This window comes from Lissotriton vulgaris, unplaced genomic scaffold (assembly GCF_964263255.1).
Source record: "Lissotriton vulgaris unplaced genomic scaffold, aLisVul1.2 SCAFFOLD_508, whole genome shotgun sequence".
In the NCBI taxonomy this organism is placed as follows: Eukaryota; Metazoa; Chordata; class Amphibia; order Caudata; family Salamandridae; genus Lissotriton; species Lissotriton vulgaris.
The window spans coordinates 589,863-604,411 of NW_028245501.1; the positions used below are offsets into that span (position 1 = coordinate 589,863).

Consider the following 14,549-nt stretch of genomic DNA (forward strand, 5'->3'; position numbering starts at 1 on the left):
CCTCCCCCAAGTTTACACTCACCAAACTAGGTTTGTGACCGACCCGGGGTGTGTGGGCTTTCTGGGGGCACCTCAGGGCAATGTGACCATTCCCATTACAGTTGTAACACCTATTGGGGCCTTGAAAGGTACGCCCACCCTTAGGGGGTGGTGGTGCCCGGGGCTGGGGACTCCTTTGCAGCTGAACTGTTTTGGGGCCCTTTAGGGAACTCCTTGTTACCTGTGTCCCCCCCACTCTTCTGCTGGGGACCCTGTCCAACTTTGGCTGTGGTAACCACGATCCCCTTGTGGACCCTGGTGCTGGTCCAGCGGTCCGCCTCCTTACCAAGCTCCCTGGGATCAGTTAACTTACTATCCAAAAGATGCTGGCGCAGCTCTGGAACACATAGACTGCTCAAGTGCTCCCAACTAATTAAATGGAACAACCCCTCATAATCAGTTGCCTTGCTGCCCTTTATCCAACCTTCCAATGCACGCGTATACAGATTCACACACACTCCACCCATGTACTGGACTCTAACTTTTTAAAGTTCCTAAACTTCTGTCTATACTGCTCTGGGGTAAGCCCATACCTGAGGCATAGGGCCTCCTTCATATGGGGATAGGTCATCTTGCCTGCCAATTCTAAGGGTGAGAGGACATCCCTCCCAGAAGCCTCAAAATGCTTACACAGGCCCGCCCCCCAATCCTCCATAGGCACCTTACCCATCTTAAGAGCAATCTCATAGGCTGTGAACCACGCATAGATATCCTCCCCCCTCTGAAAATTCTGAACTATGTCCTTGGGGAGGTATACCCTAGGCCCCTGCACTGGCTGTACGATGCCACCATTTGAACCGGACCCCCACTGCTTAGCTTTTAGTTCCAGTTCTCTCATGCTCACCTCATGGGCCAGAAGTAACTTCTTTTCTTCCATCTGGGCCTTGAGCCTCAGGACTTCTAGCTCATGTTCCCGCGCGCTCTGGTTCTCTTGAATTTCCTCCTGGGAGAGACCCCTGCTGGAATGGGTGCTGCCAGCCCTTGGGGCTGGTCCGCCTATTGGCAGATCATTTGCTCCAAAGCCATTCCCTGGTGTATTCTCTGTCTCTGCACCACCTGTCCCTGCGGCCTCCTTGGCCTCCCACCAGACCTTTAAGGCTTCCTGCAGCTCGTCCTTTCTAGAGCCGCTTTTAATGGAGCACCCAAAGTCTCTGCAGTACTTCCTGAGAGCATCCTTGTGATAGAAATACAGATCCCCAATGTCAAAATCAACTTCTCCCTTTGTACTGGTTTCCTTCTCACTTGGCGCCTTTTCACTGGGCGGTGACATGGTGCTTCACGGAAATTCAAAAATAGGACCAGGAGCCAATGATTCGGTATGTGGTTATGTAGGTCTGCACTAAACTAGTGGTGCTCACCAATCACTGTAGGTCAGGCGCAAACACACGTCCTCATCACACCGCTACACCACCAATTTTAGAATTGGGGGTCCATACTTGGTAGGGCCATGGCCTCTGACCAACTAGGGACCCTCTCCTCTAGTCAAGGCAAGGTGGATGTACGTCAAAAGATAATCCCTGCTCACCCCCTTGGTAGCTTGGCAGAGCAGACAGGCTTATCTCCAGGGCAATGTGTAAAGTATTTGCACCAACACCTTCAGTAATGATAATGAAGACCACAAACGGACACCACACAGGTCTGATATAAAAATAGTATTTTTATATACTGTTAGGCAGACTTAAAACAGACATAAACCATCATAAAAATAGGCTTGTTGAAACAAAGGTATTCTTCTTAGGGAAAGTGTTCTTACGTTTCAATTTCAATTTAACTTTATTCGGTTAAAAGAAGAATAACCATAAAAGTACATAAAAACAGTTCATAATGATACAATATCAGTACGTAGTGCAAAGCTTTCAATTAAAACAGATTAAATTTAAGTAAACATGGGGACCCCTTCCCAACAGATGGGTATACTCAGCCTTTAACCTGGTTGACAGGATATGTCGGGTACTTTGGGTAGAAATCGTGTAGGTCCCATACAGATATGGGACCGTCTCCTATTTGGGGCGGGTTGGATCGTAGACACGGGACAATGCTCCTATTTCTAAATTTCACAAGGATCAGGTCCCCACTGATGTCTTTAGTTAAAGACCCTAGCCAGCCCACCCTTCTAACACACAGGATTCCGCCGTCATGATTGGGTGCAAGTGGTCTATTTTTAGATAGCCAAAATATGACCTTATTTAAAAGCTCCTGGCGACTTTCGGGTTTCCCGTGTGAGGGTGCCGGTATTCCCGAGAGGACAAGAACAAATGGGGCGGCTTCTGGGGGTAAGTGTATGGATGCTACTCTTCTTGGATCCACTCTAGCAGCAGTATACTTAGTAAACCCAAGTTTAGGGGCGACTTTAGGGACAGTTGTAGCATTTTTGTTAGGAGGCTGTGATAAAGTTTTGGGATGTTTACTTATTTTAGTAGGCAACGGTGCATTGGGGCCAGTAACTAGATCAGAACCATTCGAGATTACCTTCTTCGAAGTGAATGGAGAATTGGCTTTAGTGGTTGTCTCTTTTGTTATAGTAGTAGCAAGAGGGGCTCTTCCCCAGTTAGAAGAATCTTTAGTGAGTGATCAAGAGTTAGCTAGAATAATTTTCTCAATACCTGTTAATCTATCACCCAGGGCATTGACTTTTTCTACCAATGGTAGTACAATAGAATTTAACAGTAGCTCTAGCTGGGACAGTAGGGGGAAATAGGGAGGAGGTACTTGGTCTTCATTTTTCCTGGTCTCCACCGTAGTTAAGGTGGGGTTAGAGACAGGCGATGTAGGACCAGCGCACAGTTTAGGTGTTTTAGGATGATTCCCACTCTCGTTTGTCCCGTCATGCTTCTTTTTGGTATTTGGGCCCTGAGATGAAGCGATATCTTGGGTATTGTTTGTCAGAGATGGTGGAATTGAGTCACTGGGTTTGCTAGTTGGAGTGATAGTACTGATGCTTTTTACGGGAAATGGGGATGCCACTGGGGCGTACGTAGTTCCGCATAAGGCGTTTATTTCCTCCCAAAAAGGCAAAATCTGCGAGCTATCAGGAATCATTGGGGGAGATAGTGAAGTTACTGACGATTGGCGCGGCTCATTCGCATCTGCGCTGGAAATGGGTGGCGTTCTATTGGTCACGGTAACATTTAGGACCCCCTGGCCTGAATCGCGTGAAAAAAGTTTTGTTGGCCCCCTTGCGTGACATAATTCAGTCAAAAGGCTTTCAGGAGAAAAAGAACTGGCCAAAAGAGTGTCAATGTATGGCTCTGACAAATGTACCTCCTCTCCTTTTCATGGATCCAAGGGGGGTGCCCCGTCCCGTCCTTCTCGGTCCTCTGAGTGCCACAGAGGGCCCGCCCTTTGCCCGGGCAATGTCCCGCACGCGTCCCGCGTCGCGGGAATAGGAGCGAGATTAAATCACTGCTGGCGGGGGGGCGGAAACGCCGAGGGAAGAGGCAGCAGCTGAGTAGCAGAAAGCCTGCTGGTCCTCGCAGTCCCTCGGCGTCTGATGCAAACCAGGTCCTTTCCTCTTTGCACAACCCACACAGTGACAAGCGCTAGCAAAGCGCAGGAATCCCACAACGTCCTTCCCTCGCAGCCAGGAACAGCAGCACACCGTGAGCGGCACCCCGTGTTCTTACGTAAAACGAGTCTGTTGCAGAAGACTGGGCACCTCAGAATGCACCCCGAGCAGTCTTTGGTTAAAAGGGACTGCCCCTCTCTTTATGGGGACACTCTGGTGCCAGTACAAGGGTGCAGGGAGGGGCTTGGCAACAGAGGGATCCCTCGCCAGCTGACGCGGGCGAGGCACACACGCCGGGTCTCCCTCTCCCCCCAGGTGGACGCGCTCGCACTCGTCCCACACTCGAGCGGTACCTGGGGGGGGGGGGAAGCTGCAGGCTGCTCGGCTCCCGGGTCTCAGGGAACCGGTATTCTCCCCCGATCGCTGGGCCAATCCACGCTCCTTCTCTCGGTGATGCGTGAGCCGCCAGCCAATCCCCACGCGGCTTGCCGATGACGCGGCGGGCCGCCAGCCAATCCCTGCGCGGCTTTTTGGTGACGCGGCTTCAGGGAATCCCAGCCGTGAGGTCAGAGCCTGCTGTCCAATCCCAGCGCGGTGTCTGGGGGCGAGCCTCCCCTCTTCTCCTCGGCTCCCGGTGCCTCGTAGATCTCGATGTTGGGGGCCCCGGGGGACGCCGAGTTTTCTCGGGCAGAGTCAGGGGCCCACGGCGCTCCTGTTTAGTGGCAGGAGGGAGGCCTCCTGAGATCTGGCGATGCTCTCTGAAGTTCGAGCTTGGGGAGAGAGGATACGAGCCCACGAGCTCCCGCAGCACCCTCTCTCCCTCGGCAATTCAAGTCACCAACAAGTCCTTCCCCCGCACACAGCAAGAAGGGGGGGGGGGGGGAGGCGATGACCACGGCAGAGTTTTTTTGTCCCTGGACTCTGGGGCCTGGAGGCTAGCTCTTCTTCTAGCCCTTGGAGAGTTCTTCTTGGCAGGAGGGGGACAAAGCACACAGCCCAGTCCCAACGGTCCCTCTTAGGCAGGACAAGACAAGACAGCAGGTCAGCTTCCAGACACACAGCAATGGCAGCACTGTTCCTGGGGTCTTCTTACGGTGTCCTCTTCAGCAGGGCGTCTCCTCTTCGGTCAGAAGTAGCCCGATTCTAAAGTACACGGGTCTTTCCTTTATACAGAAAATTGTCTTTGATGCCTTTGAGGTTTTGTGATTTAAGCACGGGTCGCCCTTGTCCAGGCTCTGGGAGTCTCTCGGTCCTGGGGAATCTTTCCCTTTGAAGCAGGGAGGCAGGGACATCCGTCATCCAGCAGACAGGGGAGCCGGTATCGTTAAGGCAGGGTACAGCCTAGCACCACTCCTCCCCTAACCTTCAGGGGCAGCCAGCTATCATCCCACTGCTGGAGCTTTCCCAAACACTGTCACACTCCCTCTAACTCGCACACCCAGGCAGGCCCACAGACAGACTGGACAAGAAATTATATATTTAACAAGGTGGGAGAGTTAAGGGATTATATCCACTGTTGTGGATGGAAGGGTACTCCCGTTCCCCTAGACAGGTAGCTATATAACAATACGAAGGAGTACCACCAAAGATAAGGCTGAAACAGCCAGTATTGGTGGGATGAGACACTAGTGTAAAAGAAGAAGTCCTCCTTTGTTTTTAAGGAACCCCTCACTCACCGACCTGGTCGGTGACATGCTTCATCATCGGGGCCACCTCGACAGCCGAGTGCCGCCAAGGTGTGCTACAACACCTGAATACAGTGGAGCGGGTATGTGAGTGATGAATGTGAAAAAAAGTCAGTGAGTTAAAAATTGTCCTGGTATAACTTTTACCAAATATAATTTATTCTAAAGCTACTGGACAATATTAAAAACAGTGATGATACAATAAAGGCTTTAATGAGACCTAATGTATCTGTGATATGTGCTGGGTCTACATGTTTCAAACCATATGGGATTTACCGGTTTTTCATCAGGACCAAAATTGTAAAGGAGTTGGGTGGTCAGGGTACACTAACACCCTGCCATACCTGCAACCCTTTCAAACCCAAAGATAGCGATTTGCTAAATGGGTAAAAATAATGGTAACCCAGAAGTGGTTACATGAAAAAGAACAAACCTGTAAAAGAGAAGAAATTGTCACTTATAAAGGTTAAATTACGTGCCTGTAACGTAGTGGAGTGACGTAGTCCGTTCTGTCTGTGACTCAATCCACACTCAGTTATGCGAATAAACCATGGAGCGGTGTGTCAGCATAGTTTTCTATATTTAGAACCAAGTGTTCATTGGTAAGGCACACCTATCAATATGGGTGTGAGTGAGCACGCATGCGTAGTTCTACATTTTAAACCACTTCTGTCACAAACTTGATTGTGCGTGCCCCAGTCATAATTCTCTCTCTTTTGTGACAGGAATTACCGACGTGTAAAAATGCCAACTTGATCCATAACCACAAATAACATATAACAAAACACCACAAAACATATACATTGTTTAGAAAAAACAACACTTACTCCTCAATGGAGGAAGGTTTGCCTCACGGGGATATGAGGGGAAGTTTACAGAGTTCAAAAACGTATTCTGCGTGAGAAAAATAAGGGAACATGGAGAGGGTTTTTAAAGGAGAGTATCCAGTACCTTTTATTTCCCTCCTCGGTAATTAAACAGAGGTTCGCGGTAAACCTATTATGGCAGATTCTACTTACAGTTCTCTGGTCGGAATTTGGCCGATAACCTACTTCTCTCCCTCCGTGCACCCGCACTGGAGAAAGAATCGGCGTTCGTAGTTAAAGGGAGCCGCCATTGTGGGCGGGGAGGGCGTGACCGGTCTGGTAGCGCGCGATGACGTCACGTGCGTGCGTGATCGTCATACGCGTCGTATTACCATGGCGATGGGCGAAAACAACAATCTCCAGGATCGGAGACAGAGGAAGTCTCCGTGTTCGGAGACAGTTGAAGCAAAACAGACAGCGTAACGCTGTGGGAAAAGGGAAAAGGATGCATACTACAAGCATATTCGAGCAAGTTGTTTACGGCAATAAACAGTTGGTTAAGTGGGGTCTTAACCTGGCGCTCTATTTGATATCCATATATGAAGTCTGATCTTAGCAAAAAAAGTGATTCAGCATGCTTGGGCAGGTTTTATGAGCAGGTGGCCATGGGAATATTTTAACATAATGCGCTTTTTGCTGCAAGTATGGAATAAACTGTATACGGAAGCGCGTTACCACTGACTTGAGTTTTATATTCAGAGCTCTATGTCTGGAGTCTGAATGATCCACTGTAGACAAGAAATTAGCCACTTTCTAAAAGTGCTATTTTCAGACACCACATTCAAAAACCACCCAGGCTAAAAGATGTATTATGAATTTCTGAGTCCTGAGAAACCAAGTTTGGATTCTCTATCTTGTTCCTGGGGGAAGATAGGCAGGTCCCCATGGGCCCCAACACCCCACCATTCTGTCCTATGGGCAAGGTAGCCTTGCTACAGTGAAAAACGAATTTGGCAGTAATCCACTACTGTAGCATGTCCCTTACATCTGTACAGGCCCTACTAGGAGCACTTGCACTTTGGCACTGATCAGCAGTGCCAAAGCGCCCAAAGCATCTAAACCAGCAAAACATTATCCAGCATTGAATCAACAACATAGGAGGTAGAGATTAGAAAGTCAGGGGAAACCGCGCCAAGGATGCCAGGTCTAACAGGCGGTTTATGGAGAGGGAGGAGTGGAGGATTAAGCTGAGGTTCAGAGCGTGGTCAGTTGGGGTGGGTGGGCTCCTGAGGTCAGAGGGCCACCAGGTGTTGTCCCAGGCGGAGGTGCAGGGTCCGAGTATGAGGACATCGGTCTTTTCGGAGTTGAGCTTTAGGCAGCGGTCCTTCATCCAGGCTGCTAAGCTTCTCATTCCTTCCCATGCTATACGACGGTGCCCTGGTTGTAGTCTTTTCATTTGTTGAAAAGCAGAAGAGACACACAAGAACCGGTTGCGTCACAATCGCTTGATCACCTAGTGAATTCAGCTCATGAGTAAAGGGGAAAGAAATTTGTTTCCAGGCACTCACCTAGATCATTCTTATTGCCAAAATATGTTTTATTTATTCATTTAACGTCAAACTCTGCCAAACTGTCCACCTTCAGAGAGCTGGAAAAAAATGCCAATCAACAAAATGAAATCAAACCCTGAAAGAAGACAAGCTCGGGCGCTCTAGGAGAATGCCACAGGCCTCAAAGGGAGCAGAGAACTGAATGAAAGAGGCCACTTCAGCTCTATCGGCTTGTACAGGTAAAGAGCCCGTCACCGGGTCTTCTTGAACGGAACCCTGGCTCATGAGAGTCGGGACTCTGGTGTCCTTGGATTTGTTTACACACACGGTGCTGTGTTGGATGGAGGGTACAGACTGTTGCCATCTGTGTTATGCAGCCCCTTGTGTGGAGGCTGCACTTTAGGAGGTTTTCTGTATTTTTTGGGCACATACAAGACAAGACTATTTATTCTTGTATCTACTGATAGTGAATAGAGTTTAGAGGATTCTGCAGTTTAATATTTTGAGAGTTTACAATGTTCCTTTAGTCTGTTGCTTATTGGCTGGGTTAGACTGTCGCTGACAATATGGCTCCAGCAGCAGTAAAACCAGCAGGAGATCTATACTGCCAAAAAAGAAGAAATATACAGATCCATGGGTTTAGTCTTTAAGGAAATGTTCTCAGGTTTGCGAGTGCTGCGTTTCACAAGGCCCTACGCGAACCACTGTGGTGGTGCCCAGACGGAGTTCCATTGGAGACGGCTCGCTTCCTTTGCAATTTTCTGGAGGGCTCTGTATGGTGAATGCCGGCTGTCATGGTTGTTAAACAGGAGGCAAAGGAAGAAATCTGGCTGTTTGCTTTTTCTTTAAATGAATCCCATAGATTATGAAAAGTTGGGATGTAAATACCGTAATGATTAGCTCGACTCTGAGAAAGTGACCACCGAGTTTCGTGATGGAAGGTTAGTGTCTAAAGAGGATTCAAAATGTCGTTGTCTTTGTTGTGTGTTTGTATTCATGCCAGCTGTGTGCATTCTGGTAAATCCAAGTGTTCGAATAGTGAACTGTTCCAGCCCCCATCGAGTGCAGGTAATCAAAGCTTTAGAAAGTCAGGCATGAAGTTCACTTTGACTTGGGTCACCTGCAGATCCTAAGCCTGGCTTTTGCTACACATGTTGGGGTGGAGGGTAATTGGTTTCCTGCCTCCGTGTATCAGGCCCTTGTGGCGGTCATGGATGTGTTGTTGCTCAGCAAAGTATTAGTCATTATAAAGAGTTGCAGTCGGTGCTGCTCTGGAGGTAACTGAAGACGGAGGCACATTCGGAGGGGGATACATCACTAGCGAGGGGGTGGATTAAGGAGCCAGGATCAGGGTAGACAAAGGCGATTAACAGTGTTCACGAGCACCGACTCCCGGTACAGATGTTCAGTGTAATAAGGAGTCAGTGTGTTTACACCCACAGCCTCACCCCGCGAGGCACAAATGGCTTCTTGAGGAACCTCTCCGCTTCAGAGCGTTATATTTTACGCAAAGTATATACATTTTTACACCAAATGGCACAGGAAAGACTGAAGGGCTTCCGGCCAGGTCTCTACTTACTTGGCACATCGGACCCAGTTTATGTGCTGGTTGAGGGAGAACAGAAACTTTTGCCGGTGGACGGTCCACACTTTGATGGTTTTGTCATCGGACGCGGTCACCAAGGACTGGCCATCGTTGGAGAAGCAGACGCTCCTGACTGTCCCTATGTGGGCCTTGAAGACGGTGGACTCTCCTTTGCTGCAACGACATCAACAACACGTCACAATGCATCAAAGTAGCACAGAGTGTCCTAAATCCATCACACACAATCCCCTTCTTAGGACACCAGTATCCCAAACTCTCCTGACAGGCATGTTTACGGACTCAGCCATCGCTTCAGGAACCATTCTGGTAAACGATGGGCTTCAGAGCAAGGACATTGTACATACAACGCGCTGCAGAATGGAAAAATACCACTGCTTGTTTAAAATCTATTTTTACAATATGCTATTCACTGTCATTACTTGGCAGGACGGTTGCTATAGAAACAACCACAAACTGGTACACAGAATAACCCAGCTCTCTCGATGTGTAATGTGCCTATTAGCACTGAAGTAGTTTACAGGAAGAGGAGGTCGCGAGTCCGCCTGCACGGAGGAATCATGGACCAGCTCTCTAAAACACCTGCCGGCCACACTCCCTTCGTTCTCTTCATATTATAAGTTTCATTGAGAATGATCAATTATTTTGACAGCTTCTGAAATTAGAATTTTTGCAGTAAAAAGTATGATCCAAGTACACCTGCCCACTGACCCCTTTAAAATATGTTCTAACCCTAGTTAACTCTTCAAATGGTTATGTACCACCTGTCCAATGACCAGGAACACTCTACATCAGCGGGCAGGCCACAATATAATACACACATGAAACCTGGTCCTTCAATGGCTGATCGCTTTAAAGAGACATTTCCAAACTTAGTACTTGAAATGCTTAGGATATTTCAGTCTCTCAAGCTGTGGTGGAAGCAGATCAGACCTTGATAGACAAACCTACAAAGGGGGGAGGAGGGAGGGGGGGGGATTGATTTAGGAACCGAAAAGTTATATAGAACTTAACATTATGGTCCTAAAAGTGCCTTTTATCAACCTAAAATCAATTTGCGTCACAATCTGATACATTATGGTTAATTACTCAAAGCGGTCCATTATAAATTAATAAAATATATATATAAAGAACAAAAATGACTCATTCAATAACTTCTTAAAGCCAATTGAGAGCCATTGATCAACATAAACGGTTTGAATTATAGGTGCCAAGAATTCACAAAAAGTGGCACTACAGTCCCAAGTCAATTAACTCATGACAAATATAACCCAACTATAATGTCAATATGAAGTGTGAATAAATCTGACACAGAGCGAGAAGGGATGTTCTAAGGTGAGGATGCCCTGGAACATTTCAGAGGACCCAACAGGCCTGGGCTCGCCCACTCGCAATGGCGAGTCAGACTTGAGCAGGTCAAGCTATTTTTTAGCACCTGCTGGTCCATTGGGGCCAATGAACAATCTGGAAAGAAAGCAACAAAAGATGCCTTTAGATCTAGTTTTTATCTTGACACATTAACTATCTGTTTAAGGAAAGAGGTCAAATGTCAGCCAATCTTTTTGTCAATTGCTGCTTGGAAAATGGGGTTGAATTTCTTTGTCCTACTACAGTTACCGGTTTTTGTCGAGTGAGCTGTCTGAATCATTGTGAAGCAAAAGGCTATAAAATGTCAGTTTTGTTTTCTAACACATCTAAGTAGCTTGTAAATGAATAGTACAAATATTTCAAATTATATCAGGGAATACGACGTGTAATTGAGAGGTGTGATGCAAAAAAGGTTTAAATAGGAGCGAAACAAATCAGAACACTTTACTTGGTGGTGTGCAAATATTTACAGGAAGTCGATTTCCAAACATTGTTTGTACACTATGTAGTTTTGTCAGTAAAACCACATGTCAGTGGGAACTTTTGCGGCCATTTCAATGTAAAATATGCTGATTGCAAAAGACAGTGCGGTACCACTTTATAATTTAGTTTTATTCAAAGTGGTAGGTTTTATGATTGCCCCCGCCATAAAGACAAGGCTGTTGAATGACTAGGAGACAAGCAGGGGGCTATATGTAGCCTATATGTGGCTAGATTTGTATACATGGAGCAACCCTTACTCTATTAAATCAAACAAAATAGTTTTTTGCACAGTAGGCATGCTGAACTTGCAGATTTGAAGAAATCTCAGTGAATTGAAATATCTGCCCAGGGTCACATCATTTCAAAGCAGTATATGGGTCAAGAGCAGTACAATTAGGTCGGGTAGAATTTTTAAGTCACTAGACCAGCAGGTCTAGTAACATTTTAAAGATTTTCCAAGAGTGCTTTTGGAGAGCTTTGGGACTTCCTTGAAGTTGGAAATCTGCCCCATGCGAAGTTATAAACCTCTGTGTGCAGATTTAAAACTTTTTGTAAACTGGGCTCTTGGCAACTTTTCTTTCATGTAGTTTAACCCCAAAAAAGTGTGCAGGAAATTGAATTTAAAGGGCCGCACAGGGCAACCAACTCTCCCACCCTTTAATGATGGAGCCACGTTACCGTCTTTGTAAAGCAAGCCAACAGCTCTGTATTTTTTGTGCAGATAAACAATAGGGTCAAGACTCATTCGCGTAAGTGTGGAAGGAAGGCTACAGGGGCTTCCTCCCAGTCATGATGATGTGTGTGGGGAGGGACTGGGTGCTTGTGTGGGTGAGTCAGTGAGTGGGTGCGAAACGTCTCAACCGGCACTCAAAACCCCTACAGGGTGGAAGGATGGGGGAAGGGATCTTACAGGACACCAGCACTAGGAGACATGGCGCAATGCGGGCAATCCACAATCCGGTTTACAAACGTGAGCAACCGCAGGACACAGGGCATCGCTGGCCCCATTTCAACAGGAAATCACAGTTTTTTAGGTTTCGCCTAGGCAGTACGTGCGCAGTCTCCTCGAGATAGGCTGTATTTAGGATATGCAAAAGACACAATTGATGGACGGAATGCAGAACAAATCAAAACATTCACCCCCAAGTCAAGAGATCTGGGTTGAATCCATCATTCTTTTGCTCACGGGTGGCATCTGTTGGTCGTTTGCGTAGTCTTTTGAGCCCAGATAAATTGGATTATTGGCATTGGCTTGTTCTCGGCCCTGGGAGTCATATGTTCTTAAATAGAATCAATGACCCCATCTATTTCAAATGTGTACGGTTCGAGGTGATCGGGGACTGTGTATACATAAGGCAGGGCTTTATGGCTAGGTCCTCCATCTCCCTTACACACAATAAACTCCCTCTCTGGGGCAACCCAACGTTGCCTGTGATCTTTCAGGATTCTGAGGGCCAGAAATGGGCAAAGTATAGTGTTCAGTACTTGGGTCAGCTATACGACAGTAATGGTTTAAGATCATTTGAGAATTTACAGCTTACATTTGCTATCCCTCAGCAGATGTTTTTTTTTTAAATATCTCCAGCTTAGGGACTATTTTACAAGACACCTAGCGCTACGAAATGTTTCAAGCTCAGTGATATGGGAGTGTTTGTGTGCTCAGAATCGGAAGGCAGCAATCAGTATGGTGCACCGCTCTCTCTGTCAGTTTAGAGTGGATGGCTGTGAAAAACTAGCAGTAAGATGGAGTGAGACTCTGGGGATAAACCTCACATTAGAAGGGGTCAAGATGGCATTTGACGTTATAGAACGATCGGTGCATTCGGTTAGTTTACGACTGCAACTGTTCCGGACGATCTGCGCACTTTATTATACTCCAGAGAATATAGCTAGAGGGTCTGGAGGCAGGGGTGTACAAGGGGGGACACTTGGAGGGGCGCATTGTAAATGCCCCAAATCTCGACTATATGCAGCGGATATGGTTCATGTTTGTTACATGCGTGATCTAGGACTCTTTTGGCAGAAGATATCATTTGCTATCAAGCTTCGACAAGGGTGCAAATACACTTTCTCGATAGCAGAGAGGTTGTTGGGCTATAAAGAGGATAGCCGTGGCTATAAATCTATATTTGTAATAATGCAAGAAGCAGCCCGGCTGGCTATAGCTAGAGCCTGGATTTCATCTAATCCTCCCTCAGTAGCCGAGTGGTGGATAATAGTGAGGGAAATTGGCGAAAGAGAGATGGCTCTAGCCAGAGGAATAAGAGCGCTGCAAAAATTTGATTCTATATGGGGCTACTTAAATGCTACATAGGGTATTGGCTAAATGGGATTCACATGTGCATATATGCTTTTTCTGGTTTCTAGTGAATCTATGTGTGTTTATAAAAAGGAGGACAAGGGCATGAAGTTTTGCCCACTGTCCACCCATGTTTTTAATTGGCTAGAGTCACGGTCGTTTGTAAATGGTGGTTTTTCATTGATCAATAGGCTTAGTGGTCCCTCCTTAGTACCTCCTAGTCTCTTCTAACATCCAATGAGGCCACCCCCTATTACATGAATAGTTTTCTCCTGAGCAGGACACGCACGCCCCCCCCATTCTTTTTTTTAATGAAGGTATGGCAGCATGTTGCACCTTTCTTTTATTATTTGCGGTGCCGAACGCAGCCACATGCATTCCCTTTTCGGTTTATTATTTTACAATGGCGGCACCGCGCTCTACCTTTAAACATCTTAAGCTAAAACGAGGGTGCTGCGACTGCTTCAAAAGTAAAAAAAAAACATAGAAAAAACATGTTTGAGCAGGTGCCGCCATTGAAAAATAAAAAGTAAACAAAAACAAAAAAATTGGGCGACTGCCATTTTTTCTCTCCATTTATTTACTCTGTTATAATCACAGCATTGACAACGCCAATAGCTCAAACTCACAAATGCAAGACCTATTGCATTGCAAATGCTTGTCAGTCTTCCAGTGTCTGCCCCAAGATGGCTGCCTATCCTCTTCCTCGCAGCCTCCCCAGACTTCAATGGTTTGCCAGGTGTGTGAGAGGGCGGACTGTGTGGCCAAGAGACAGTTCTCTTAGACGGTGCAGCACAGCCCACTTGCTGTACTCAATCCAGCACTAGCATTAAAAAGAATTAACATTAAACGGCAAAATATGTATTATATAATATATTTATTTAAACTTAATTGAAGTAAAGAGAAAGTAGAAAAGAGGGTACTTAACTTTAGGAAAACTTCTTCATTTTTAAAGAGATCTTGCAAGAAACATTGAAAAAGAATGGTAAAGTCTCATTAAAATTCAAAAAGTCTATTTCATTAACCTGCACAAGGATTTCACCTTCGTAGATCAGATTGCAGAGGTGCATTGACAAGCATTGTTTTAAGTAATAGGTTTCAAAGTGAAATGTAGAAACATTCATGGTTAGGTTTTGTCTTGTTCATGTGTTAAGAGTGTGAATGTAAGAGCTTGGTTTGAATGATTGTATGGCATGGTGGGGTAGACTGTT

General features: G+C 46.5%; 1 protein-coding gene across 1 annotated transcript in view; it reads right to left on the reverse strand.

Moving 5' to 3' along the window:
- The window catches only part of POC1A (POC1 centriolar protein A), a 152,316-nt gene that overhangs the window by 87,496 nt on the left and 50,271 nt on the right, over positions 1 to 14,549 (reverse strand). Inside the window, exon 4 of the mRNA XM_086949094.1 lies at positions 9,165 to 9,344. Coding sequence (XP_086805220.1) covers positions 9,165 to 9,344 — 180 coding nt within the window. The remainder of the gene's footprint in view (positions 1 to 9,164; positions 9,345 to 14,549) is intronic.